Source organism: Podarcis melisellensis, assembly GCF_964234715.1.
Source record: "Podarcis melisellensis genome assembly, chromosome: 8".
Taxonomy (NCBI): Eukaryota; Metazoa; Chordata; class Lepidosauria; order Squamata; family Lacertidae; genus Podarcis; species Podarcis melisellensis.
In genome coordinates, this window is record NC_138540.1 from 55,299,325 (window position 1) to 55,327,226 (window position 27,902).

The window sequence follows — 27,902 nt, forward strand, 5'->3', positions numbered from 1 at the left end:
TATCAACACTTTAATGGTCCAGAGTACGACTACTACATAGTACAGTGGTACCTTGGGTTATGAACGTAATTCGTTCCAGAGGTCCATTCTTAACCCAAAACCATTCTTAACCTGAGGCACGCTTTCGCTAATAGGGCCTCCCGCTGCCACTGCACGATTTCCATTCTCATCCTGGGGCAAAGTTCTCAACCTGAGGTACTACTTCTGGATTAGTGGAGTTTGTAACCCAAAGCGTTTGTAACCCGAGGTACCACTGTAATTAAGATATGTTCAGTGTACCTCGAATTCCAAATGGCGAGTGGTTTCAGACACTCAATTGGCTTTACCATTGCACCAGCACAGTTCCAACTTCGCTGCTGCCCTTCCCCACCCAGATATACAAGAACAGCACTGTTGGGAGGGAGACCCTGAAACACCACCACACCTGCCTTTCACCCAAGATAAACATTGAATTCACTCTGTCATTTAGAGTGGAGACTATGCAGCCACCTTTCAGCAAACTAGGTAAGTTTCACAGTTGTTCCAAACTCTGGTAGATTAGCTTGCTACATGATTACCTTGCTACATGGAAATATCCCGATCATATATCATAATTACCACAACATATTGGATCCACTAACCCAAACTTCAGGACTTATTTGGCATTTAGAGGATCCTATATTTATATCTCAAACATTGCAGTTGCTTGTGAGGCAGTGCAAGCAGCAATTTAACATTGCAATGGAGGGTTTTGCCATTTGGAGAAAGCCAGAGATATTAAACATTCTATATTCTTCCTCTTGTATATATTAAACATTCTTTATTCTTCCTGTTGCATATAAAAGTAGTATCTCACACACACAAAGCACAGTTCAATGGAAACATGTACATTTTTAGACAAATGGGCCATACAGTTAAACTTTAGAAATGTTGTTCTGTAATTCTGTATAGTAACCCATCAGTTCAGGCAGCACACAATGGTGTGATTTCTATGGGCTTCAGGTAAAGTAAAAAAACAACAACCCTAATATTGGTCTTGCAATTTGCATCACTCTCTTGATTGCTAGCCTTGGGCAAGAACACATACATGAAATATTTGATCCTATTTTAATTTATAGCAGAAGATGAATTACCAACAGTCCCAGCAAATGGTTTTTTTCTGTCAATAGAGTTGGTAGAGTTCTGGAATTGCTTCATGTTTCAACTCCCAATGATCTGTCAGGCACAGCACTCTGCCCAGTTCTCAATGGAGGTCTATAGGAAGTCTTACAGGAGCATATTTATACCTGAAGTTGCCCATTCTTCATCAGGCCACAATTATATTTTCTTATTCACAATGTCTTTTAGCAGCCAATTCCCAACAGGCTTCACCGCCACCTTTTACCAAGCCCAGTCATGGTCCAGAGATATAACTTGAACAGCTCACTTCAGACAAGGTCCCATCTTCTTTATGAGATGGGCTGAAACAGAAATTTAAGCAGTCTTCTGCCAAAGGAGTATTGCCCATGCCACAAGCCTCCAAAATCACAAGAAGAGCAGAGATCATGATCTTCATCCAAGGTCAATGGTAAATTTCCAGGAAATATAAACTGGCAGCCAATTTTTTTCTCAGAAGGGCCCCGTAATCTGCCTAGGCAGTAAAGCCAGAAAAGCACATGGTCCACAATAAGGTAAAAGTGGTTTCCTTTAAGATGAGGTGGAAACAAAAATCCACCTCATCTTAAAAAGGAACAAATGTGTGGGCTGGGCATGGGAGAGAGCTGTTCTAAGGAGCAAGATTTTGCTTGTGCAGCAATGTTGGCAGGGTGCACTCAAGGCAGCTAGAATCCAGTTAGCAGCAGAGCTGGCTTGTGGGAAATTGGCTCAGTTCAGAGAGTAGCTCATTGGGGCAGCATGCAGCAGACAGTCATTGCCACTTGTAGATCTTCACCATCTTTTCTGTCAAAGTAGCCAAGAAGCTGTTGCGGTTCACCTCATAAGGGCAGACATCTAACACAGGAAGGTCAGCAGGGAGTTTCTGCAGCAGGGAGCCACTCCCTGCATCCCAGAGCTGCAGGATAAACAAATAGAGTCACAGCTTATCAGGAATCCTGTTGCATAAAAATACAACTCTAGCTGTTACTAGTTGGGATGTAGCAAGGAGACCAGTTACAAAAGTATTGAACTGTTACTTTCCCATACATTGGCAAGCAGCCAAACATCACCACACATTTTGGGTGGATTCAGAGTGAGCAAGTGATTAGTGGTGTAACGCTGAGGACATCCCTCTTTTGCGCTCCCTGTGTACAAGGAGGAGTGGTTGCAGCCCTGGCACAGAAAACATGCATGTCCATACCCAGAGTCAAGCCTCAAGGAAAGTGAGAAGAGGGAGGACAAGAGAGCCCCATGTCCATATAATGGAAATGGCACTGTTATTGCCATGAGGAAATGCTCCAAAGAGGCAGATACAGGCTATTCCAGTGTCTCAAAACAGAATTTTCACTAGAACAAGGGCTCAAGTCTTTTCTCAATGACCAACCCGGCATTAAGCTCTTTGAAGCTGCAGAGTCTTAAAAACATAGGAAAACAATTACTCAAGTACCCTAACCACCACCAAAGCTTTCAGCATTTTAGACTATTAACACAGAGCCGGACACAACGTCCTACTCCTACAACAAAGAACAAAAAAATGGTACCATAGCAGAGTTTGATGCTTCATCGCCAGCACACACAAGAATACTGCCATCATCTTCAGGACTCTGGAAGATGGCATTTTTGGTCAGGAGTTTGCAAGATGGACCCGCAGTAAGAGTTTGAACTGGACGACATGAACAGATCACATCCTCAGTCCCATCAGTCAGCTGAGTAGAGGTCAGCTCCATCACCACACACCGTAAACAGTTATTGTTTCTATCTGTGGGATAAAAGTGAAGAGCTTTCCAGGGGACAGGTAGGTATCAAGGTATCATAGGAAGGTATCAAGACAAAACACTGTACTCTGGTTTAAGTGCAGCCCAGAGGCCACTGCCTGACCGCTTCACTCACCGTTCATGGCAACTACCCCATTTCCTTAGGATACTACTCACTTGCAATCCCTTCCTTGCATGTCATCCTACGGAAGCAGGAGTGCTCATACTGCACAGAAGGTCCCTCTTAGGAGCTGCAAAGTTCTAGGGAGGGACAGACTCCTGAAGTAGTTGGCACTTACCCTTCACCAGGGTGGAAATAATGCCTCCCGTAAAAGATCCATATTGTATTTGGGGATGGGAGACTGCACCCTCTGTGCCCCATCATCTTGAAAAGATTTGGGGAGACTGGGGTTCAGAATAACTGGTGCAGCATTTTAGATGCAGGCCAGAGGTGTCCTCTTCTCTTTTAATGTGTGTGCAAGAGACGCCAACAACAAATATGGTAAGTGGTTTCTGTCCACACAGTTGCAATTGTGTCCACATTTAGGGTGAAAGGAATCCCAACACTGCATAAAAATAGCCCTGCCCTGATGTCTACACATCACAACTTACTGGGTCTGAATGTTGCAAGGCAGTGCCGTGTGCTGGCCTCTGTCTGAAGGTCAATGCAACCTCCAGGCTCCAGGAGGAGGTGGTGAGGCCGGTAAGAGCCACTGGCCTTCTGTTCCCAAAAGCAGGCTCCCTCCAGTGTCCCAGATACCAGTCCACCATAGGGCAGTGAGGCAGAGGCCATTCGGGGAAGATACGATAAGGATACCACAGGGCACCTGTGAGGGACAGAGGAAAGAGCAATAACCAACAATGTCAAACCATTCCACTTTCCCTACCCATTTGCTGTTGTGAGTCTGAATGAGCATGAGTAAGGAAGGATTTCAAAGAGAACTGGAGAATCACTCTCACTTCTACATACCACTGGCCAAAAGAACTGGTGCTATGACTGAAATCCTGTTAATATTCACCTCTGAGCAAGCACCACTGAACACTGCACAATTGACTTCTGAGTAAGAAACAAACTGAGCTCCATATCACCATGACTGTTCACAACCCCAGAAAAGAATAAGGTAGAAGTCAATCACTGCAAGCAACATTGCAAGTATGACAATCTCTCCAGGGCTTATCTCACCCAATGTTCATTCCTATTCCTCATCCACAGAACTGATTGAAAAATACACATTCTGAGAAGTCTTAGTGCAATGCATTAAGGACTGGAAATGAGTCCCAGACAAGTTTATCAAGCTAAACCTCTGCCATTAGGCCATTCTCAAAGGTCTTCATTCTGGGTTACAGTGGGGAGGTAACCAGCAACCAGAGTAAAAGGTAGTGTTCCTCAAATTCTGTGCCAGGAAAGATATACCAGTAACACATGGTGTGAAAATTGTAAAGTTCTACAAGCACTGATCATCCTTCATCTGCTTCAAAGTCCTCTACAGTCTTACTTCGTATGTTCAAAGGACAACCTAACTGTATAAAGCAGGAAAGCGATACCTGGATTTCTGTGGAGCAAGCTCCTGGACATGAGAGCTTGTGTCCCTCAGGTCATACACCAAGACAGAGCCATTGACCAAGCCAGCATAGACATAGTTGGTGTCATCCAGGCACCAGCTGCAGCTCCAGACAGGTCGACCAGTATTGTATGTCTGCACAACGGTGTTTGTAGTCAAGCTGAGGGAAAGTTAGCAGAGCTTTACATATCAAAGCGGTCTCCAATTGAGGACCTTGGCACTTCTGCACATGGCCCACGCTATGCAGTAAATACCCAGTTGTGGGCAGAACAGCACAGTTCAGACAAAGCTGCTCTGCAGGAGCCAGGCAATATTTCCAGAATAAGATCCTTACACAATCTCCTGGACCACAGAGAAAGGAAGCAGGCATCATAACCATCACTACTCACCTGGTAAGCTTGAGGGTATGGTCTAAAGCAGCAGATAAGAGCAAGCCATCTGCACGGTTGCTGAAAGCCAAGCCCCGGATCTGCTTGCTGTGGATGGGGACATATTGGCTGCTCTTTGAGTTGACAGCACTCATCATCTTAATTCCACAGCCTGAGACACAAAGCAAACTGATCAGCAGAAAGCCCACCCTGCTAGAGTCCAAATGCTGCAATGTCTGTCCTCTTGATTGACCAAGGCAGTGGAAAAAACCATTTCCATCATAAAACCTAGGGACTTGCTTCAACAGGCAACTCACCAGGAATGAGGGTGCTTTGTGGAGATGGCTGTGACACTACAAGGCAGCTCAGTGGGTCGCAGTATGCCATAACCCGGCAGTTGCCCACCTGAGACACTAGGGTCGCCCTCTCAAAGTGGTACTTGTGCTGGCCCTGGCTGGAGGAGAGGCAGCCTGGAAAGCATGAGCGAGAGTTGCTGGGCTGCTGAGAGGAAAGGGTGTTGTGGCGAGCCATCAGGGCCTTTAATTCCTATAGAATGGAAAGCAGGAAAAATGAGGCAAAGAAAGCATGTGCGGAGCTGAGAGCACTGGATGTTTCCACAGGCAGAACAGTAGTAAAAGTCAGGAGCAACTTGTTCTGCGTTGTTGTGAGTTTTGATTTGGAATGTTTTTGTGACTCCTTTCCCCAGATCACAAGCTTTGACATACAAACTCAAAGCAAGGAATGAAACTGGGCCAGGGTGACGACCTGGGCCCCAGATTTTGGGTGCCCAATGGCACCCACGACGTAACATTACACCATGATGTCATGTTACATCAGCAGAACGTTTCTACCAGAAATCACGTTTGGAAGCCTGGCAGGGCCTCGCACGTCGCCTCAGAGGTTGCACTGGAGCCCCACGGTGTGGATGCTAAGCACCCACAAAAAGTTGTGGGTGCCAGGCCACCCAGGGCCCCCTAGAGTGGGGTCAGTGAACTGGGGTGTCCTATTATCCTGTCCATCATTAGCAGAGAGTGAGAGAAAAGGCCATGAAGATAGCACATTTCATTTTCTTGTACATGGGAAGGGGATTTAGAAGGTTCTGCATGAACAGGGTACTGCTAAACCTACCTGAACTTGCTGCCGAAGTTTACTGCATTCATCTGTCAAGACCTGCAGCTGGAGGCGGCTCTGTGCGGATTCCAGCTCTGCCTTCCTTCGTAGCATTTGCTCCTTCTCTAAAGAGCTGCAGGAGGAAAGTACAACAGATGCAATTAAGGAAGCTCATGAGCCAACCCATCTCTCTCCCACTGATGAGAAGAATTCATTTTCTGTTCCATTTTCCTGCCACCCAAAAACTTTTAGAGACATAATAACAGTCTCTTGAATTTAGACAGAGACATTTATATAGTAATACTTCAATTTCAGAATAACCATGAGAGATTCAATAGAAAATGCATCTCATTTTATCTTAAATATATATATACTAGTAAAAAAAAAGTTACAGAAGCAGGCATATATCTTCACAGGGACATCCAAACACTGTACCTATCATACCTACCTAATACAAGTGTAACAAAGCAAGGCCTTGAACTAAAGCCTGGGGTTAGGACACAAGTATCTTCTCCAATCACACAGATGCTCATCTGACTCAGCTGAGGCATAGTGACTGTTTGCCAAGACAGGTGTTTATGCCAGGTACTGCTACCCTCAAACGTATAGGAGGAAAGTTGTGAGTATATACCTTTTCATGTGTTCCTGTTCACTGGTGTCCAGCGCTTTCAGGGTACGAGCATAAAGGACTACTATATCCGAGCGCTTGGCTTTCTTATTACACTAAAAAATGAAAAAATGTGAACATAAGCCAATTTATTGGTTATGAAGGACATTTACTGTGCTGCTATTAATTTCTCATGACTGCTACACAAACCAAGTGGTGATACTGCTTTTCAAATAGCTCTCTTTGCAAAAGCAGGGATGAATGTACAGTGTTGGCTTGCTGAGAGACTCCCCTTATCTCAAGTAATTCTCCAGAACAATCAGTGGGACTCCCCCAAACATGCAAAAGTGACCTGCTCAACATCATGCCCAAGCATCTCTTCTCAAAGTTTCCTTGTGCCGACAGGTAGTCTTGTTGACCTGACTGATCCCAGGCAAAATCCTGAACTTAGCCAACAAAGCAAAGACAACAACTTAAAAAGGTAAACAGCGCCTTACTACCCCCCCTCAAAAATCCCATTGTCTCATGTGGAAGTTCTACCACTGCTCTGTCACCAAATATGATGTACAGCAGCTGCTGCCAACTTGGTGTCCTTCAGAAGTTTTGGATTACATAACTTCATTCAGACTTAACCAGCACATCTGTGCTAGCTGGCACTGATAGGGGATTTGCAGTCCAAAATATATGGAGGGCACCAAGTTGGCAAATGCTGATAAAAATACTCTCCTCACAGGAAGAGTTTGACCAAAGGGAATGACAACTTGTTGCAACTCCTAGAGCCCAGATTTGAGGAGTCCTGCTGTGCTCAACGCTGGCTAAAGTGCTGTGCCACTAAAGTGTTTGAGTGCCAAAACAAGGAAGAAGGCATCCAAAAAATGGAACACAGCTCAGGGGAGTGCAAAGAAAAACACAAGAAGGTCTACAGAAGGCAAGCCAAAAGAGGAAGAGCTTACAGGAAGATGGCATGGAAAGTAATGCAGAAAAGGAGAATTGAAAAAAGGAAAATAATGTGGAGACAACTGTTGCCCACAAATTTTACCAAGGACAGGGAAAGAATAAATGGGTTTCAAAGAGGAAGATTTAGGTTACGCATCAGACAGAAGAAACAAAATACCCTTCCAAGCTTTTACCTGTGGGCATTTGCCCACTTGTCCCTTCAGCCACCTCTCAATGCAGCTATAGCCAAAGAGATGCCCACACCGCAGTGCAGAAAGACGGTGCTCCCCAGCATTTGTCCACTCTTCAAAGCAGATGGCACAGGTATCTCCACTCTCTTCTTCCTCACCCAGAGGAGCCAGAGGAGCAGCTAGATGAGTTCTCTTTAATGGAGTTGTCTGAAACAAGAGAACATGGAAAAGGTCAAGCAAATGCAATCTTGGTTTATCTTAATTGGCTGCACACCCTCCACAGCACACACCAAATCATTCGTACCTTCTTCTGGAGGGCAGTGGCACCTCTAGCATCAGGATGCTCTGGCCCAACAGAATCCCCTCCAGAAGGCTCCATTTGGGTTGCATCAGAAACTGCAGGGGAGAAACAAAGGAATAATTAATATAGGAAGAGATGGGGACAGGTTGTAATTAGTGTCACATAAACAAAAACTCAGTAACAAATTGTTAGCATTTAAAAGGGAAGTTCAAAGTGACTGAACACAAAGCCACTGCTGTCTAACAAAAAAAGAGAAAAGAGAGCAGCTTTTTCACCAAGATAATCCTTCAAACTATGTTAACAGGAGGCAATTAAAAAAAAAAAACTTGTAAGAAAATAGTAAAATAACTCAGCCAGCAAGACACCCTCTGCAAATTCCAATGGTGGCTTCCCAGCACAATCCCCTTCCACCTATGTTCACAACTGGCTTGGTTCAACCTTCCTTTCTTCCCTCATTTCCCAAGATGCCCCACCTTTGTTCCTGCATTTTTACTATCCTCATCTGCTCTTTTTAAATAACCTCCAACCTTCTCTTGCTGTTCAGAAAAGGGAGTACAATGCACAAATAAAATGTATATGGTACCTGAATCTCCCCTATAAACGCCTTCTCAAAATTCCTCTGTGAAACCCTTTTTGTGTATGTGTGAAATAAAATAATAAGCAGCATGCCTATTTGCATAACAGAACCTCAGTTTGACATTTAACAAGGTTTATACAAAGATCAGAAAACAGCTTTCAATTATTCAAAGACAGCAGGATACAGTGGCAAAGTCTGGCCTTGGTTCAAGTCTCTGCAGTCATGAAATAAATGGTATGGTCAGGCCCAAGTCATCCTCTCCCAACCTAGCCTACCTCTCAGAGTTGTTATGAAAATTCAATTGTCATACCCTTTGAAGTGAGCTGCCCTAAGCAGAAGGTAATGAATACAGTCATAGCTCGGGTTGCAAACGTGATCCGTGCGGGAGGCACATTCGCAACCTGCAGCGCCGTATGTACACATGCGCATGACGTGATTCGGCACTTCTGCACATGACGTCATTTTGTGCTTCTGTGCATGCGCAAGTGCCGAAACCCGGAAGTAACCCGTTCTAGTACTTCCGGGTTTGGTGTGGTCCACAACCCGAAAACGCACAACCCGCAGCGTTCACAATCCGAGGTATGACTGTAAACAAATAGATGGTTGTGGTCAAAGGTAGGCAATGCATCACAAGCCATTTCTGAAGTTTTAGGCCCCTTTAAAGAACCAATACAAACCTCCCAAGTTGGCTGGCCCAGGTGCCCCCTCAAGGGCACCCACTGTCTCCTCTTCCTCCTCAGTGGAGCTGCTGCTGCTGTTACTCTCAGAATCACTTAGAACCACAGTTTCATCTGAGCTGTTCCCACTGTGACCTGCTAGGATGTGTGATGCTGCAGTCGCTTGTGTCCTGTTGATCTGGAAATAACTGTCTAATGGTGCTGTGGACCTGAACATCCAAAGCATAAATTTCCATTAGAAAATGTAAGATGGAAAGAAGAACATGACCCACCCATTTCCAAGCCACAAAGCTCAATAACTTACACATCTCTCTCTCCCCCTCTGCCTCAGAAGCCACAACTTTTCATTAGATTCTAAACCAACTTTTCATAATGTGCTACCTTCCATCAACATGAACATTGCTCTGTAAGTTGAGCTAGCAACTCTGTAGCCAAGTGTAGCTCAACAAATTCCTACAACAAATGCTCATCCTTCCACCCAATTCTGTGAAGTGCATCTTCTCTCCCTCAACTATCTCCCATCCCAGCAGGTCCTTGTACAAAATGGGCATTTGGGTTTGCTTCCCCATCCCCCATCTTTTTGGTGCTAAGTCTTTAGATGGTAAATTCTGAGGGCAGGGGCTGGAGTTTTGTTTTTTTAACTGAAAGTTACTCTGAGAGCTGGGTAGAGAACACATGAAACAAGCAAATTACTCTGTAGGCAAAACACAAGCTCCACCACCAAACTAAAGCCCCACGCCTATCACATGAGTTTATCTAGAAGCCAGCTTACAAATATCAGCTGCCTCCAGGATCTGCTTCCCTCATGATCCCCCCCAAACAGGAACCTCCTTGGAAGATCAACCCTCCCACTGACAGATGCTCACCTCACACACACCCAAGATCTACCTCTCGCATACACTCTGTTAGGGACCAACTTTGCAGGATCTGACTCCCACTCCAACAGGCCCCCATCTGAAGTATCCATTCCTCACAGACAGTAGCTTCCCTTCACAAACACTCAATATCCCCTTCCCTGGGTCTGAGAAGCCCCCTTCCCCCACTGCAACATTGACCACAATAGGAGCCAACAATGCGTACCAAGGATTCAACCCCACCTGGTACCTCCTTTCTAAACCTTTCAGAAGCCTACTTATTTTATATAACTGCACCATAGCAGGAGGACTCAAGGAAGCCAGTGTGGTTAGAGTGTTGGACTAAGACCTGGAAGATCAAGGTTTAAATCCCCACTCAGTCATGAAGCTCACTGGGTGACCTTGGGCCAGTCACAGCCTCTTAACCTACCTCACAGGGTCACTGTAGGAGAGGGGTGAACCATGTACTCCTTGGAGAAAAGGATGGCATATAAATGCAATAAGCAAGCTCTTCTGCTGAGCTACTGCTAAAGAAAGCTGTTGAAGCCAGCCAGATGAAGATATTAGTCGACAACCTGGCATCCACGTGGTTGCAATTGGACCCACGCCAGTAGCAAAACACCCCTGGGTAATTTCTATCACAACAAAGCACATGCTCTACCATGGGCATAGCCAGGTGGGGTGCAGGGGGCAGCTGTCCCCCACTACATCAAGTAAATAAATAGAAATACTTAACTGACCATTTGCACTGCAGGTAACTCTGTTCTGCCCCCCTAACAAAAGACACACCCCCTCCAAAAAATCCTGCCTATGCCTATTTGCTCTACTACTACACTATCACAGTGGTGTAGCCCATTCCCCTTCAGGAACACAGGGAGAAAAATGTGAGGGTCCTCTTGTTTACAAATACCAGCTGCATTCAGCATGTGCTCCAACAGACACCACCTTCACATATCCTCGCAGAACCCATCTGCTGCTCCAAGGACCAACCCTGCAGGCTCCATGCCGCCACCCCCATTCTGACTCCCCCACTGTGACAGACACTCCTTCACGCACACACCCTACGATCCATCCCCTGGCTCTGAGATGCTCCTTCTATGACCATCACACACTCACACACTTCCTTCCCTCGCTTAGCAACCCTCCTTGCTCTGACAGGTACCCCCTCCACTCACTCACATACCCACACGCATGACCCACAGGTACCTCCACCACCCCACCCCGCAAGATTCACAAAATCCACAACCCCTGCCAAAGGCCCCCCTTCACCCACCCCAGAATCCACTCCCTGGCTCCCGAGGACCCGCCTCCTCCTCCTCCTCCTCCTCCGTTCTGACAGCCACCTGCGCCCGAGAAGCCTAACAGCCTTCCTTCCCCAGGGTAGGGAACGCGAAAGGCCTCTTGTTTACAAACCCCAGCTGCCTCCAGCACTTTCCCCCGCTGCCTCGCTCCGACAGGCACCTTCTCCCTCCTCCGCGGGGCCCACCACGCCCAGCCCCGTTTCCGGGGGGCTCCCCTCCCCCAGCCCCATGGTCACTCCCCACAGGATCCGAGCCCTTCCCCCGCCCTTCCTCACCTGGCTCGGGAGGCCCGTTGGGAGGAGGAGGAGGCGGCAGGAGCTGAGGCGGCGCGCGGTCCCTGCTGCTGCCGAGGCGGGTTCCTCCTGGCTCGAGGCGGCGGCGGCCTCCGCGACTCGCGCTCCCCAATGAAGGCGCCCCATGAAGAGCGAGAAGCCGCCGGCCGAGGCGCCCCGGACGTCGAGGCGTCCCCGTCTGCCGCGGCCGGTTCCTGAAGGCGGCTTGCGGCGGCGGCTGGCGACTCGGGCTCCTCGACCGCCGGCGCAAAGTCCACGTCCATCGCTTCCTGGTGGGACATGTCCTCTCCCTCAGAGGGGAGGGAAGGGACCCAGGAGTCCGGGCCTGACTCTCCCTCAACTGCAGTCGCTCGAGCGCCCCGCCGCTGCTCCGCCTCCAGCTCCCGCGGCCCCTATTGGTTGCTCGTTCAGCCGCGAAAGGCCGAGCGCGAAAGCAGGCTTCGGCTCCTATTGGGACAGAGCGGAGCTTACGTCGCATTTCCATTGGGCTATACGTCTGTCAATTTTGGAGTGGGTGGGAAACGCTTCTGAAGGACCCTGCCCTCTGCGAGCGGAAGGGAAAAGTTGAGGTCGCAATTGGCAAGGCGCATGCGCAGAAAGGGTTCAAAGACTGACAACTGCAATAGCCATAGGTGCGGCGGGACTCCCGGTTTTTGACCCGAAGCATCAAGTGACAGTTCTTCACAGCATACAATGGGGAAAATGCAGAATTTTACCATAGTTCACCGCAGTGCATTGTACTGTAGAAGCAAAGATAAATGTCGGCCCTTCTTAATGCCACAAACTCACACTAGAAGTAACATGAGAAAAGGGAGCGGAAGGGTATTATCTGTTCAGAACCAAGCTGAACCTTGGTTCCCGGTCTATTATAGCCTGTACAAGCAAGGCTAATGTCTCCACCCACCCACCCCAATTACCTGGTGCATGGTCCAGCGAGACATGAAACCGGTCCTTGAGATTTTAAAGCAAAAATGGGGTCCAGCTGAAGCATGTGAGCAACCCAACAATTGAAAACCTGCAAAATATTGGGTCAATGTTACCATATGGAGAAGGGAGGGGTCTTCCCAGATGAGTGTGTGCTATAACATCTTTATTCCATTTTGTACCTTTGTTTATTTCTGTTTGCTATTGTGTTTACCTTGCTAAGTTTGAAGCTGACTGGACATGACTTTAGTGATAAATAGCTAACCAATTATCTTGCATGCTTCTTGAATCATGACTTTCCCTCTGGAAGAACATTCCGTTGTCTGGAGAACTCCCATTTTTTCCTACAGAATATGATAATCAAACTTGGCTGGTAGCATAGATTAGTGTGCTGGTCTTTAGATTAAGTGTTAAGATTTCAGGGTACTTACTCATACATTCCAGGACATGTTTAAGGTAAGGAATAGTACCAGAATCACTACAGTTCATAATGGGGTTTTTTTATATCAAGTTATGCCCACTACATTGATGCCATGATCTCCAGAAATAAACCAAAGAAAAAGTTCAGATTGGCACCCATCATTGCAGCAACTCCATCAGAGCATTGGGCTCTATCCATTCCAGTGCTACTGTATCTATTTTATTTTTATTGTTGTCGCTTATGCCAAAAATAGGTTGGGGGGGGGGAGTAGCAGAAAAATTTGCACGGGAGGCCAGCTCAAGGTCAACTGCCCCCAACTCGTTTTAGTCTTTTCTCATAGGACATTATTTTGATTGCCCTCTTACATGCTCTTTCTGGCTCCATATCATCCTTCTTTAAATTGTGGTCAGAAGAACACACAAAAATTCCTGCTATGGGTTCAGTATAATTTTATTGAATTACAGAACACCTCACAATACCCCTAGTTAAGTTTGAAGAATGAAGCATTGGGTCTGGAATTCTTATTGTGCTAATTAATAGATCTAAAAACATGCATTGATTTCCATTGGGGTGGGGCAACCATTTCCGCCAAAAGAAATCTTTGGGCTGGCTTGTAAGAAGCAACAGTGCATTGAAGCTTACTAAGGTTATGCTCACATATACTAACACTAAGCCACAATTTGTATAATGTGCAAATAGTATAATGCAAAGTCATGTACACAAGAAGCCCTGAGGGAACCACCAGCTGTCCTTTTCCCATAGTTTGTTTTGTTTTCCAGCAGCTCTTGCCTCATGCCTTTGTAAGGATTAGTTTTCCAGGTCTGTGACCATATAATAAAACTTACTGCTGCTGAATCTGATGAGCATCTGGGGTGGGGTGGTTAAAAAAATCATAGCTAAGGAAGGATTCTGGGTTCACCTGTAACACTAAGCCATAGTGAAGACAAACCAAGGTTTATAAGATAATAGCAAACTATGGATCAAGACTGTGGTTTGCTAGCAGTAAACAAACCACAGTTAAACAGCATTGCGTGTGAACCAGGCCCAAATTAACAAGTTATGACAGTGCGCCAATTTGACCAAGGGCTGTAGGGACATGCCCATTGGAAAAAGGTCTTGGCTTTGTGCTGATGCTCAGGGTGGCCCTGCAATATGGTGCTGAGAACAAGTTCTTGTATTTCAGTCCCCCTTCTTGTGGTCAGGCTCTTTCTCCTTCAAAAGGTCAGGAACAATGAGTTGCTCCACAATATCTGCAAAAAAACAAAGGCAAGCTGATTTTCAGAATGGAGTTAATAAAAGTGTAATATTTTAATCGTTAACACTTCACCTTTGGGTGGCTGCTCAAATGGAGATTGCATTTTTGTGGATGAGTTACTTATCAATTACTTTTGCAGAACTGCAAGTTAAAGGAACACTGTAAAGTCGTGAGGGGTGAAACTTGATAAGAGACAAGTTCCATGAGGATTGGTTACCCTTTTATTTCCTTTATTAATTCTTACCCAGAGGAACACTACCACCACCATTGTTGCTTATTGTTGTGTTGTTTTGGAGGGGCCTGGTGTCTTAATTCTAGGTGTATTGCCTCTAGTATTTTTTTGTTAACACAGTTTTCAGATGTATATTGCATTTGTCTTAGACCATTGCAGGGCACACAGGTATGTCCTGTTGTTTTGCCTGCTTGTTTGCTTTTTTACTGAGTGGGGACATGTTGCTTGCTTTTGTTTCCCTTTTCTGTATGCTATTGTTGTCTGGTGCTTGTTTGATGGTATAGACAACTCTCATCTTTCATGGGGGTTACATTTCGGGGATAGCACATAAGGCAAAAATTGTGTATAGTCAAAACACACTGCATTCAATGGCAAGTAAGATTGCCAAATTCTTTTTTCCTGAACTTTCCCCCCCCCTCCCTGTTTGTTTGTTTGCCATGTGCTTAAAGCTGAATTAAATGTGCATAAGTTAAATGTGCATAAGTTGTGAGTTACCTTTTTTTAAAAGAAAAGAATGGAACATTCCAAATTAGTGAGGCCAAGCAAGGGGAGGGCAGGGAGAGGCTACCTATGCCAGTTTTGCTTTGCTTGTGGAGGAAGAATAGGGTATGGTGATTTGGATCCCTTTAGCTGCCATGCCCACAGCTCTGGTCCCCAAGACCTGCTACAGGCCAGGTCACTGGTACCTTCAGCAGTTGGCCGCAGGGAAGGGTCGAAATCCCGGCATTTGTTGATGACGTCCCGCAGGCGTGGGGGGCAGTCGTCTCCCAGAGGTTCTTGCTCCCGATTGCAAACCTTATCACGGATCTCCTTTGCAGTGCAACCTGAGTTAATAAACACAGGAGACTCAGCTACACAGCTACAATTATAATGTTATAAGTGCGTTATATAAATGTGACACCAGATGGGGCTGTAGAGCTGCAATCCAAAGTCAATGGCAAATTCCATTGGGAGCTCTATATAGAGAGAGTGCGTTTTTCTCCCATAGCATTTTTTATATCTGTGTAGATCCAGTCAGGGATAGGAATCTGGGCCTGGGTGGCTCCATGTGGACACACAGAGAGATATACAACCCTACTCCTTGCTCTTAGGCCCCAATGAACACTGGTTGCAAAGGCAGGGACCCAAACTGTTATGAAATCTGCTGCGGGAGGGCATTCAAGTTTCAAAGGAGAAGTGACGGGGTAAGTACATAAGCAGTTCCCTGCCAGCCCCTGTTCTGCTCCAATCCTTTCCACACACCCACTGGGATCTAGATGTGTTATCTTCCCTTGTCTGGGATTTCATAAGAAGACAAGCAGCTGGGGAAGAGAGTTGCAGTGGGAAAGCAGGTCAGGAAACGATACAGAACCACACAGAGACCTGTGCTCTAGTGGTGACTCTTGGAATGTGTGGCTGGAAGCAGCAGTGTCCTCCCAGCAGCAACAGCACTGTGTTAATCTGCATGAGGATGGGGTGAAGCAAGGAGACTCCAGGTTGGCGCCAGTGGCTTCCCAGCTCTCATGGTGCCATGTCGTCCCACCCATTCCAGAAAGCACAGTGCCACCACAGTGCCTCCTCCACCAACATAAAAGGGGCATTCTGACTATGTACATGCAAAAGTTTGGAGTCCTACTTCCTCAAGATAGTAGCAGGATGGACACATGGCTCAGCTAGGGATGTGGGAGAAATTCAGTTTGCTTAGGATTTTAGGGCTGGAGCCAACTGCGTTTTACTCAAAGTAGACCTATTGACATTAATAAACCTGTTAGTCATGTCCATTCATCTCAAAGAGTCTACGCAGACTAAAACTGACATAACCATCCTTTGAAATTAACACCTCTCTGAATTTTCTGATGCAGTTCTATAACCGAATGCTGTGTACAAAAAAATCATGGAATTGTAGAGTTGGAAGGTACCTCAAGGGTCATCTGCTCCAAGCCCTAGCAATGCAGGAATCTCAGCTAAAGCATCCATGACAAATGACCATCTAACCTCTGCTTTAAAACCTCCAAGGAAGGAGAGGAAAGTGGAGGAAATGTGTGAGGAAAGTGTATAAAATTCATTTATTAGTGAAAATGTATTGAGCGAGAAATGCTTGCAAAAATGTGCATACTGGGCAAAAATGCATACAAAATGTGTATATTGTGAACTGAAATGCTGATGGATTTGCATGAGGACTTTTAAAAGAAAGAAAAAAGCACAGTGATGCAGAAATGTGAACTGAACTTTGGGGGTGGGGAGGTGGAAATAGATAGTGAGAGAAGCAGGAACTGACATATTCAGCTATCCCTAGGCTCAGCTGACCACAGAGGGTTTTACTGAATTTGGATCATAACAGTTCCTTTGGAACCAAGTCCAAAGCTGACTTAAAATCAATGGAAGTAAGAGAAAAACCTACTGCCAGGAAATGAGGTATGTATCTCTCTCTGCAATGTGGGCTAATACACTGCAACAAATAATACACTGACCTGCCCTGAGATGAATCTGTTTCTCCCTTGGGAGATGGTTGTCTTCAACCCAAGTCGGAAGGTTTGGATTAAAAACCTGGCACATTACTTCTCTATAACTGAAAGGGGGTTGCTAAAATTAATCCTGCTAAGTCTATCTACTTTTTCTTTGAGCTTTTTAAACAGGGATTATTATAGCTTTAATCCAAATATAATCCAAGAACAGTAATCCAAGAACTGAAAATAGGGTAATAGGTGCTTAGCACTTTAGGATAGATTTTAATTGACCAGGTAGGATAGAGCCTGGAGCTTTACCAGATTGAAGCTGAGCAATTACATCTATTTCACCAGGAATTACACTTTGCCAGTCTGTAATATTTGCATGTAAAGGGAAGTGCAAGGAATCTCGGACGGCTTCTGAAAAACAGCCCCTCTCCCCTAGCTGCTTCAGATTGTAGTCTCAGTTGCGCTCCTAAGTCTGCAGAGCCTGCCTGCTGATCCCTTCCCAAAAGAATGAGCCCAACCCTGCCCCCATCCATGCCTCACCTTCAAATGGGATCTTGCAAGTTGCGATCTCCCACAGGACAATCCCAAAGCTGAAACGAAGCAAACACTTCTGTGGTGTGAATGCAATTATATGTTTGACCTATACCCCCAAGGCTATGGCCAGCAGATGGCAGGTGGGCTCTCTGCCTGCTTTCAGCCAGGCCTAGGGAATGCGATGTCACAGAACCTCCACAGCTGGAAGGTAGCAAAGTTTACCAGCTCAGCCACTCTTCAGGGAGGCAAGGCTGGCCAGGACGCTTTGCTGCGAAACAGAAGATGCCATGTGACCATGCCATCTGCTCCTCCTCCAATGCACACCCAGCATTGCTCACACCTATGGGTGGGCATTGGGGAAGATTCTGCTGCCCCGCCCAGCTGTCCAGAGCCGGCTGCCCTGAGGCCACTGCCTCACCTCGCCTCCTGAGCAGGCCGGTCCTGCATGGAGGCCTATCCATTTCCAGGTGGACAGGAAGATCCTTCCACCTGCCTTTCCCGACCCTCCGGCCCTAGGAGTCCTCATAAGGGGGCTGGTCCTGAAGGAAGAACTGTGAGGGGAGAGACTTCGCCAGGCAAGGCCTCCTTCCACCTGCCTTGCTCCACCCTCTAGTCTCTGCCTTTCAATTTGTATTGCATTATTTTATGTACTGTGGCTTACCGTTGTTTTATTGATTATAGTTATTTATTGCAACCGTTCTGTGGATTTCTGTTTAACTTTTACCGTATTTTTCGCTCTATAGGGCGCACCGGCCCATAGGGCGCACCTAGTTTTCGGGGGGGGGAATCAAGGGAAAAAATATTATCCCCCCCCCGGCAGCTCTGGGAGCAGTGGACAGGCTGCACGCAGCCTGTGCGCTACTCCAAGACCTTCTCCCTGCTTTTGCAGGAGGTGGCGGAATTCCCCCACCTCCCACAAAAGCCCACAGGAGCAGCTCGCGACTCCTGCGGACTTTTCGACCAGGAGGGAGAAGGGACTGAAACAGCCAGTCAGTCCCTTGTCCCTCCTCGGGGAAAAGTCCCTTGTTCCCCACCTCATAGAAAAGCCTGCAGAAGCCGTGCAGCCTTTAAAGAGCACGCGGCTCCTGCAGGCTTTTCGACCCAGCTTGTGGGGCTGGCGATTTTGTAAAGCAGCTTCTTTGGCTAAAGAATGGAATGAAGATGCCCCTGATAAATAAAAATGGGGTGTGGCAGTACTTTGCGATAAAATACCTGTATATTTCGCTGGCCAGGTTGTATTGATGCTCCACTGACCGCAGGCCCTCGGGGCAGATGTAGGCTGAAGCACTGACCTCTTTTTTGGGTTTCTCCTTGGGCTTCCGTCTGATGGAAGAGACCGTCTGACTCAGTTCAAACCCAGAGAGCTGAGAAGAGCAGAGAGAATGTTGTGTTATCAGGAAAATGGGGTTAAGGCTAAATGTTGAAGAGAGCATCCTGACAGGACGAGCTGTTTTGAGGAAGAGTGTGCCTCAGAAGGGGGTGGCTGGATAGCTGGTTACCAGGGAGGCTGGTACCCACAGCAGTAGTGGGTTGGAGTAGATGACCTTTGGGGGACCCTCCCAATTCTATGACTCTAGCTCTCTAGCCAAGGGTCAGGAATGCAACACACACACACAGCTAGAGATGCAGACATTTGAAGGTGGGTATGGGTATTTGAGCTCCCATTGCTCTGTCCCTGCTCCTGCCAACCTAGCAGTTTGAAAGCACGTCAAAGTGCAAGTAGATAAATAGGTACCGCTCCAGCGGGAAGGTTTCCGTGCACTACTCTGGTTCGCCAGAAGCGGCTTAGTCATGCTGGCCACATGACCCAGAAGCTGTACGCCGGCTCCCTCCTCCAATAAAGCGAGATGAGCACCGCAACCCCAGAGTTGGTCACGACTGGACCTAATGGTCAGGGGTCCCTTTACCTTTTATGGAATATATTGGGCAGACCTGTCCAACAATCAGCCCCTCCCTGCAGGTCTCCAGTTTCCGGACTTCCTTGGAGGGTGAAAATGATCCTTAAGCCACTGAAAGTGTGCAAGGCAGATATGCCTTTCTAAGCCTTCTTTGAAGCCACGACACCTTTACACAGCTCTCACCTTTACACAGTAGTTTTTGTCAACCAGGAACCTGGTGCTGTTGATGCAGTAATGCACCTGAGGCTTGTCCCCCGTCTGATGCAACCTGCAGTCAAAAAGAGCCAAGAAGTGGAGGAAAAAGCCAACACTCTGTGTACCTGACCTCCAGACAGCAGAGTCACTGCCACTTATTGGAGGGAGAGTGGGAGGGTGCTGTGCAAACACAACGGCAGAGCCCTTTCCCCCTTCTAGCCAGGCTCAGTGTACCTGTACAGGCCGATGGCAGCATCCTTTGCCATTTCCAAGCGAATCTTCCAGGATAGGTGAGGCTCCTTTTTCAGCACTTGCCTCAGGGTACCCTTTTCACAATATTCCGTGATGATGGAGTATTCAGGAGGGAAGCCTATGGCAAAGAAGACAATTGATGAATTGCTGCTCCATTTCAGTCAGTGGCTGTCTTTGTCTTTTGTGCTCTGCTACCAAACAGTTTTCAGCTCCTAGAGACATTCATGAAAACAGAGTGGAGAGCACATATTCCTGGTCAGGAGAGGCTAAGTGGAAGACCTGGTGCTATTTGAAATAAAACTTCGCTCCTGTGAAGTTGAGGGTGAGGCACAGCACTGCACCAAAAGCATGTATGAATACAATGGACGTTTCTTGGTTCAATATCTGACTGTGTATTCTTTCTTCTGTTTCATTTATTTATAAAATATATTTTAGAAACTGCTATTTCATGAAAAATATCAAAGCAGTTTACCACAAAAAAATACATAAAACCATACAGTAAAAACCACATAAAGAAAGTTAAATACAGACATGCATTAACTACTGTGGAAGGATGAATTCTTACCTCCCCCCCCCCCCAAACACACATATACACACAAAGAGCAAAGGTCTTACCACTCTCATCTATGCACATCCCATACAGACGGACAATGTGGGGAGACTCAAACTTCTTCATAGTCTTGATTTCGGTCCAAAAGATGCTCCTCACATCCCTGGGGGAAGCAACAGAAAGATCAGCCTCTGTGATGGAGCCGAAAGTCTCTCCATCAGTTCCCTCTGTGAGGGTGGTTAGGTTAGCTTTGCAATATAGAGGTGGCCACTTGTACCCATCACTCAAGAAGAGGACCAAAGAGAGGCACTCACTGTGGCTTGTTCTCATTCAAAGGGTTCTTGAAGACTTTGATGGCCACAGAGCAATAATTGTACTGTCCACTGCACAGGGTGTAGCTCTCACACTCCGCCAGGATGGTCACGTTGGTGATCTGGCTTTTGGGTATTTCAGTGATTTCCATGGAAGCAGCAGCATCCTGGCCTGGAGGGAATGGAAGGGGGTAAGAAAGAAGCCCATGGAAACAGATCAGAATTGGGAGAGAGGCCCACAGTCACTTGGAGATCCCCACATGGTGAGCTGGCAATATTCAAGTTTCAGTATTTCAGAAGAAAAGAAACTGGAAGTGCAATAAGACCTGCACCGGCAGCTGGTACTTCCAGGAGGGCTGGGGAAGAGAGACTTGCCATCACTCTCTTCCCCAACATTCACCTTTTGCTGCTGTCAGCCTCCTCTGGAGGAGAGATGTTTGAGCCAGCTGTGTGTCATCTACCCCTCCCCTTTGAACTGTATTTAAGCCAGGCTCCTTGGAGTGCAGCAAGACCAGTACCAGAACCTTCATTGTGTACCTCCACCCCCATCGTTCAACCCGGACACTGAGATCCAGTTCTGAGGGGCCTTCTGGTAGTTCCCTCATTGCAAGAAGTGAGGGCACAGGGAACCAGGCAGAGGGCCTTCTCAGCAGTCGCACTCACCCTGTGGAATGCCCTCCCCATCTATAAAGGATCATGCGGTGGGCCTTCGAATGTTTGTTCATTTCTAATGTTGGTTAACGACCCAGAATAATAAGCTTTGAAGCTGAAGTGGTGTAGCAATAAAAGACAGTTGTGGCTTTGAGAAGCTTGCCTGATCTGGTTGCATGCTTTGCTCTGAAATTGGCTCGGACATGTGTCTGGGCCTCCTGCTCTCTAATTAAGGCAAGTACATTTGGCCCCCATAACTGAGAGATTAGTTTGGGAATGATTTTAAGACACTCACTTCAAAAGCTGCTTCTTGGGAGCTTGGAAGGTGTCGGGGAAAACAAGGTATGTGAGTTATCTCTCTATCTTGCCAGGTACTTCTGGTTCCAAAAGGTTTCAATGGAAAAGCACAGAAACAGCAGCACTAGAAGGGGCTCAAACCCAAAATCTTTTGCAGTGAGCCTTAGATCTTCTGCCACCTTCTGGCCTTTTTAATCATAAAAAAAAAATGGTTACAAGGTGGCTGAGTGTGTTAACAAGGTCCAGTGTTGGTGAGAATCCAGCTACCTGCCATCTTAATTTGTGCTCTGAGTCTTTTGAGTTCCTAGCAAGGCCCCAACAAGGCAACACTCCTTCAGAGCACAGCAATGAAGTGATAATGAGCCAAATGTATTTCCTTGTTCTTGGGGTACAGGGTGGCCACAGAGCACAGCGTAAGGTTGTGGTTATCCCAAGGGGGGGGATATACTGTATACACTGAAACACCCAGAAACCAGTGGGGCACCTAGGCGACTTTTGACGCCTGAATTAGGCCACATTCACCATGCATTTTAGTTGTGGCTTCCCCCAAAGAATCCCAGGAGCTGTGGTTTGTTAAGGGTGCTGAGAGATGTTAGGAGGCCTTTGTTCCCCTCACAAAACTACAAACTACAATTTCCCAAGTTCAGTGGGAAGAAGGATTGATTGTTAAACCACTCTGAACGGTAACTGTGAGGGAACTGGGGGGAGGGGGCTCCCAAGAACTCTCTGCATCTTTAACAAACAACACTTCCCATAATTCTTAGGGGAGAAGCAGGTCCTGAGTCTAAAAAGGTTGAAGACTAGTGACTTAAATCATGCCGCCACTCAAATATCCCTCCCTAAGGACAAGCCCCTGGCTGGTGGCTGCCACCATCGCTGTTCCCCCCCCCCCCCAGGCAGAGGATCGGGAGCACCTTTGTTCATCTCCTTCAAAGATACACAGTCCTCCACAAGATCCTGTTTGCCTTCCTGGTTCACAAGAGTCTTCGTAAATTTCAAGAGGTCTTGACGGTCATCTAATAGCTTCTCGATCTCTAGTTGCCTCATTAGGTCATGACCGGCATCGCTGATGTCTATGTTCATTCTTTCAAAGTCCTTCAGCATTCTGCTAGCCTTCAAGAACCGCTGCCACTGGGGCATGTCACCATACTCGCAAAGCTTTGTCTGGGCCTTTTCCAGGACGTTCAGCGTCTGTTTCAGCAGCGATACCAGGTGATCGGAGAAGCTGGTGCAGACCTGGTGCAAGCGCTCAACCTGCCGCTGGAGGGTCTTAATGCGCTCAACAAGGCGCTCTCTGTGCTTATTGCAATCCGTCATTTTCTCACATTGGTTAAAGATGGTGACCGAAACTTTCAGAATGGCCTGGATGGTATCCATAACTGTGGGAAAGGAAGGACATGGTGAGCAAAGCAGAACACAGGTGCTTCCCTCGGGATTTGCTGGGCAACACAAGACAGCTCGTGATCACCACCATCCAGTGGAGACTTGCTTGTTGAAAGTGTCTGCATTATATAAAGTGCAATGATACCACTTTAAACAGACTTGGCTTCCCCCAAAGAATTCTGGGTACTGTAGTTTGTTAAGGGTGCGTCACTCCCGGAAGTGAACTCCATTGTCTGTCTCTTAAGATAGATGGATGCCAACAAGATAGCACTTTAAATGTACAGAGTGAATGGGGCCTTAAACCAGCTTGAGACCTGGGGCCAGCCCAAGGTATTTTGCTGGCCGAAGTGGCAACCACACATCTCTCTATTCCTGGACCTAAAAGTACAACCCTGATAAAATTAAATTACATGGCTCGACAACTTGCTGCCCATTCATGACACCCAAGTTCTGCTGCCTGAAGCAGGCAACTTACCCTGCCTCCTTTAGGAATTGACTGGTTTTAGATAGAGGGCCGGTGCCTTGCTGTTTCTTTGGTGATATTTTAAACAGATTTTATATGTGTATATAGTTCTAACTCTATCAATATTTAATTGTTTTTAAATGATTGATATTACTATGTTTTTGTCTGTAAGCCACCTTGACTCCCATCAGGGAAAAAGGCAGGGTATAAATAAATATATCATCATCATCCAAATAATATTTTTTAAAGGGGTGGAACATGCTCTGGGGAATTCTCTTCTGCATTTTGAAGCTGAGCACTGTTCTAGGGTACCTATGTACATTACCATAACAATTAATAAAAAGAGGACAAAAAATGTACACGTGGTGCTTTATGGAAATAGATGCAACCACACTGGCATCTTCCCTGCAATTTGATCCAGACCTACCCTTTCCAGGAAGAAATCCGGTAAGGTGTTTTTTGTTTTGCTTTTTAAAGTTAAACGTAAGCTTGGTGCCAAGGCCTCGTTTGCAAAATATTTCAGTCAGCGGCATGGAAAAGTGGCACAGAGCTGCACTGAGCATCGCCATTACCCTCCTAAGTTGGCCCTCACATGCCTGGAAGCTCACAAAAGACTACAGTGGTACCTCGGGTTACATACGCTTCAGGTTACAGACGCTTCAGGTTACAGACTCCGCTAAGCCAGAAATAGTACCTCAGGTTAAGAACAGTTTCAGGTTAAGAATGGGCCTCCAGAACGAATTAAGTTCTTAACCCGAGGTACCACTGTATCCCTCTTTGATTTCCACCTGATGGAATCTCATGGGGATTAATTGCAGTCCCCAACACGTGCCCTGAGGGGATGGGGAGGCCTCCACCCCACAGCTGTTAGATCATGGGTGGCCCATCCCCTTTCCCCACCTGACGCAAAATGGGAATGTGTCACCCCCTCCCCATTTATACCACAAGCTGGAACATTCCCTCCCTCTCTTGCCAAACTCGGTGAGAGAGCGAAGCGAGTTCCGCAAGGGGGCTGAAGCAATGTGGTGGGCAGGACGCCGCCTCTTACGAGGCAGATGCTTCAGCTAGCCTCATCCGTGGACTGGCTTTACTTTAAATTCCCTTTTGCAGCCTGAGGTGTTGTAAATAAAAATATGCCCTTTTCCCTTATGGGGTATCCAAGAGCCCATATAGAGTCCTTACATAGGTTCCCTATTGGTAGGAGAAAATAACAGAGGCCAACCAGAGAATATTGAGAAGCAAAGCAGCTATTAAGCCTGATCTTTATTGATCTGTTGCAACAGGGTGCTCCCCTCACACGCAGGAGAGGAAGAGGACCCAGAACAATGGCCTGCAAGGCCTTATAAAGACTATTGAAATTGCCACCCTGTAGATCAAGACCACCCCCAGAAACATTATGCATTCATCACAGAAGGGGTGTAACCTAAGACCACCCCTCAGATAAGGCGGTCCAAAACAGAACATTTGCATATTGTTTTCTCCTGTCGCTTTGTTTATTTCCTGTCTGGATTTCTTGGGGAGCCTGGGCAGTCTTGTAATGATAAGGCTCACACCCTTATTCAAACACAGATTAAGACAGGATTTGTGAAGGAAGAGACAATGGGGAAGCTTTTCCATTTTGACCATGCAGAGAAACATTTGCTCAGTTTAGGAATCAAAATGGTTCCAGGTTGGCTTTCCTGTGCTGATCTATGTACGTGTGGTTATGAACATCGCCATATATCTAAGACTATAAAATTCCTATCCCAGAGGCCAGATGCCACCCATGGTCAGAGTGAAATTCAGCTGCGGCCAGAGCATTGGGGAGAAGCGAAAAGCAGAAAGCAGTTAAAGATTTGCACACACCCAGCTGTTCTCCGCTTTAATTGCACACAGACACACACTCAGCCATGAAGCTCACTAGTTGACTTTGGGCCTATCACTGCCCCCCAGCCCAAGCTACCTCACAGGGTTGTTGCAAGGATAAAATGGGGAGGAGGAGAACCATGTGCGCCACACTGGAAGAAAAGGTGGTATATAAATGCAAGGAACAAATAAAATAACAAATGCACTTAGTATGAATTCAGAAAGACCAGCACCTGGTCCACTAATCTCTCCTTCCCATCCCCTATTTTGTTTTATTTTAAGCAATTTTTATTAAAGATTTTCTTGGCTTACAAAGGTACGTGCATTTTCAGTTCGTAGAGTCTTTTCTACTGATCAGTTACACACAGTGTGAGACATTCATGTTATATACAGCATAAGGTTGGGGAAGAAGAGGGGCGGGGGGAGAGGGCTGGTGGTAAAACTTTCTTTCTTTTACTTGGTGTATTGTGTGAGGTCTCACGATCCTCTAAATATAGCCCCGAGTGCCCATTTCAGCCCTTGCAGGGGAGCAGGATTCCTTGCCCTCCTCCGCCCAGCTCCTGCTTACCTGTTTATCGGTGGTCTCCGGATCCCCCTTTTCTTCTTGCCGTGCGATCAAGAGTTTGCTCCAACTGCTGAACTCTCAGCTTCGCCTTTCCCAGAAGTTGGCCTCACTTCCTGTCGAAGAAGGATCGAGCACTTTAGGAAGGCGGGTGGGACACCTTCCCGTTGGTTGAGCTGCTGTTTTACTTTCAGTTCTCAAAAGGGGAAGGCCACGTGCTTTGGACACAGAAATTCAACTGACTTTATTTTATTGGAGAGAGGTGTATACAGTGGTACCTCGGGTTAAGTACTTAATTCATTCTGGAGGTCTGTTCTTAATCTGAAACTGTTCTTAACCTGAAGCACCACTTTAGCTAATGGGGCCTCCTCCTGCTGCTGCGCTGCCGGAGCACGATTTCTGTTCTCATCCTGAAGCAAAGTTCTTAACCTGAAGCACTATTTCTGGGTTAGCGGAGTCTGTAACCTGAAGTGTATGTAACCTGAAGCGTATGTAACCTGAGGTACCACTGTACAGTACTCGTGCTTTTTCAGGAAATCCATCACAAAGTGGCTACAATGTTTTCAAATGCAAACTTGTTTCCTAAAATCTTTCAAAGCAAAAATGTGTCCTTTCGAGACACCTTGTTTATTAAGCTTCTGCCCTTGTGTGATATTCAGGTGTGATATTTGCAGAAGGTGGTTTGTTATGCAAGAGCTCCAAAGCAACTTTAATTGTGCAACCGGGATTTTCCAGGCTGTGGTTAAAAATAGCAAAAGCCTGGAAGTGCCTGTAGCTAGCACTACAAGTAGAAACAATAACCTTAAAACTACTAGCAGAAAGTGATACTGCCTTAGCCATACATTATCATCATCATAATTATTACCATTGATGTGTTACTAGGCTTCTAAACCATCTCAAGGTGATTTACACACAGGGTGATAAAAAGCACTTTAAAACAACAACTAATACATTTAAAACAAGACTAAAACTCTGACAAACAGACATTCGTGGTAAAGATCCATCTATCAAGCTGGGAGGGGACGCGGGTGGCGCTGTGGCGCTCAGTATGGTCGGCGGTTCGAATCCCCACGGTGGGGTGAGCTCCCGTCTTTCGGTCCCAGCTCCTGCCCACCTAGCAGTTCGAAAGCACCCCTAAGTGCAAGTAGATAAATAGCTACCGCTTTATAGCGGGAAGGTAAACGGCGTTTCCGTGTGCTGCGCTGGTGCTGGCTCGTCAGCTGCAGCTTCGTCACGCTGGCCACGTGATCCGGAAGTGACTTCGGACAGCGCTGGCTCCTGGCCTATAGAGTGAGATGGCTGCACAACCCTAGAGTCGGACAAGACTTGCCCGTACGGGCAGGGGTACCTTTACCTTTATCAAGCTGGGAACGCCTGTCAGAACAAAAATGCCTTCAGCCATTTCCAGAAAGTGCAGAGAGTGAGCTCTTGTCATAACTGGGCAGAAATGCTCTTGCATTGAATGGGAGCAGCCACACTGAAAGCCTTGCTCTGAGTTACTGCAGAGGGGGCTTCTGAGATGTTTGGAACTTGCTGGAGAAACTCTCCCACTGACCACAGGGATCTACTGGGTGTACAAGGGAAAAGGCCATCTCTCAATACCCCCATACCCTGCTCATCAAAAGTTGTTGAGAAAACGTGGGTTTTTACAGCCTTCTTTTAAAATGTGAGAAATGGACAGTGGAGGCTGGTCCTCAGTCTTTCCTCAGTTAACCCATACCTGCCTCCCTACCTCCTTAAAATCAGTCCAGGGGATTTCAAGACTTGGTTTTCAGCTTCCCCCTTCTCATCATTCTCAGTGTTCCCCTTCTAAAATTCACCAGGGAAAAGAAAGAATTAGTTGGCTCTGCCTGTCATTGGTTTCCCTGCCTTCTGCCCTACCCAATGGCCATTAACTACCATGGGAAATGAGGCCTGTCCAATGCCCACAAGAATGGCATGGCATACTACTGGAGCACCAGAGAGAAGGCCCCATTATGCCTTCTCACCAGTCTATTCACCTTTACCTGCAGGCTCTGAAGCAGGCAACCCCTCTGAGCTACATCTTATG

At 46.7% G+C, this 27,902-nt stretch overlaps 2 protein-coding genes across 2 annotated transcripts; both read right to left on the reverse strand.

Moving 5' to 3' along the window:
* Nucleotides 1-779: 779 nt before the first annotated feature.
* On the reverse strand, nt 780-12,417 carry RFWD3 (ring finger and WD repeat domain 3). Its single transcript, XM_081923197.1, has 12 exons — nt 11,627-12,417; nt 9,197-9,405; nt 7,946-8,037; nt 7,645-7,848; nt 6,539-6,630; nt 5,926-6,040; nt 5,115-5,343; nt 4,819-4,969; nt 4,413-4,589; nt 3,480-3,694; nt 2,655-2,872; nt 780-2,029 (listed from the first exon to the last, which is right to left on the reverse strand). Exons 1-12 carry the CDS (start codon nt 11,923-11,925, stop codon nt 1,886-1,888), a joined length of 2,145 nt encoding a protein of 714 aa, XP_081779323.1. The 5' UTR covers nt 11,926-12,417; the 3' UTR covers nt 780-1,885.
* A 1,004-nt stretch (nt 12,418-13,421) lies between these two features.
* MLKL (mixed lineage kinase domain like pseudokinase) lies at nt 13,422-26,544 on the reverse strand. Its single transcript, XM_081923200.1, has 10 exons — nt 25,859-26,544; nt 22,514-22,978; nt 20,655-20,823; nt 20,406-20,503; nt 19,773-19,908; nt 19,527-19,611; nt 18,658-18,809; nt 17,452-17,501; nt 15,163-15,300; nt 13,422-14,239 (listed from the first exon to the last, which is right to left on the reverse strand). Exons 2-10 carry the CDS (start codon nt 22,974-22,976, stop codon nt 14,169-14,171), a joined length of 1,362 nt encoding a protein of 453 aa, XP_081779326.1. The 5' UTR covers nt 22,977-22,978; nt 25,859-26,544; the 3' UTR covers nt 13,422-14,168.
* Between the last annotated feature and the right edge of the window lie 1,358 nt (nt 26,545-27,902).

Bases quoted from the DNA above. Each gene is read 5' to 3' on its own strand.
- RFWD3 (XM_081923197.1), bottom strand. From the start codon at position 11,925: ATGTCCCACCAGGAAGCGATGGACGTGGACTTTGCGCCGGCGGTCGAG. The intron at 4,970-5,114 runs GTGAGTTGCCTG...TTTGTGTCTCAG, and splicing joins ACAAAGCACCCTCATTCCTG to GCTGTGGAATTAAGATGATG. The intron at 2,873-3,479 runs GTAAGTTGTGAT...TTTATCCCACAG, and splicing joins CCTTGCAACATTCAGACCCA to ATAGAAACAATAACTGTTTA.
- MLKL (XM_081923200.1), bottom strand. From the start codon at position 22,976: ATGGATACCATCCAGGCCATTCTGAAAGTTTCGGTCACCATCTTTAAC. The intron at 20,504-20,654 runs GTGAGTGCCTCT...TGCTTCCCCCAG, and splicing joins TTGAATGAGAACAAGCCACA to GGATGTGAGGAGCATCTTTT. The intron at 14,240-15,162 runs GTACCAGTGACC...GTTTTTTTGCAG, and splicing joins CCTGCGGCCAACTGCTGAAG to ATATTGTGGAGCAACTCATT.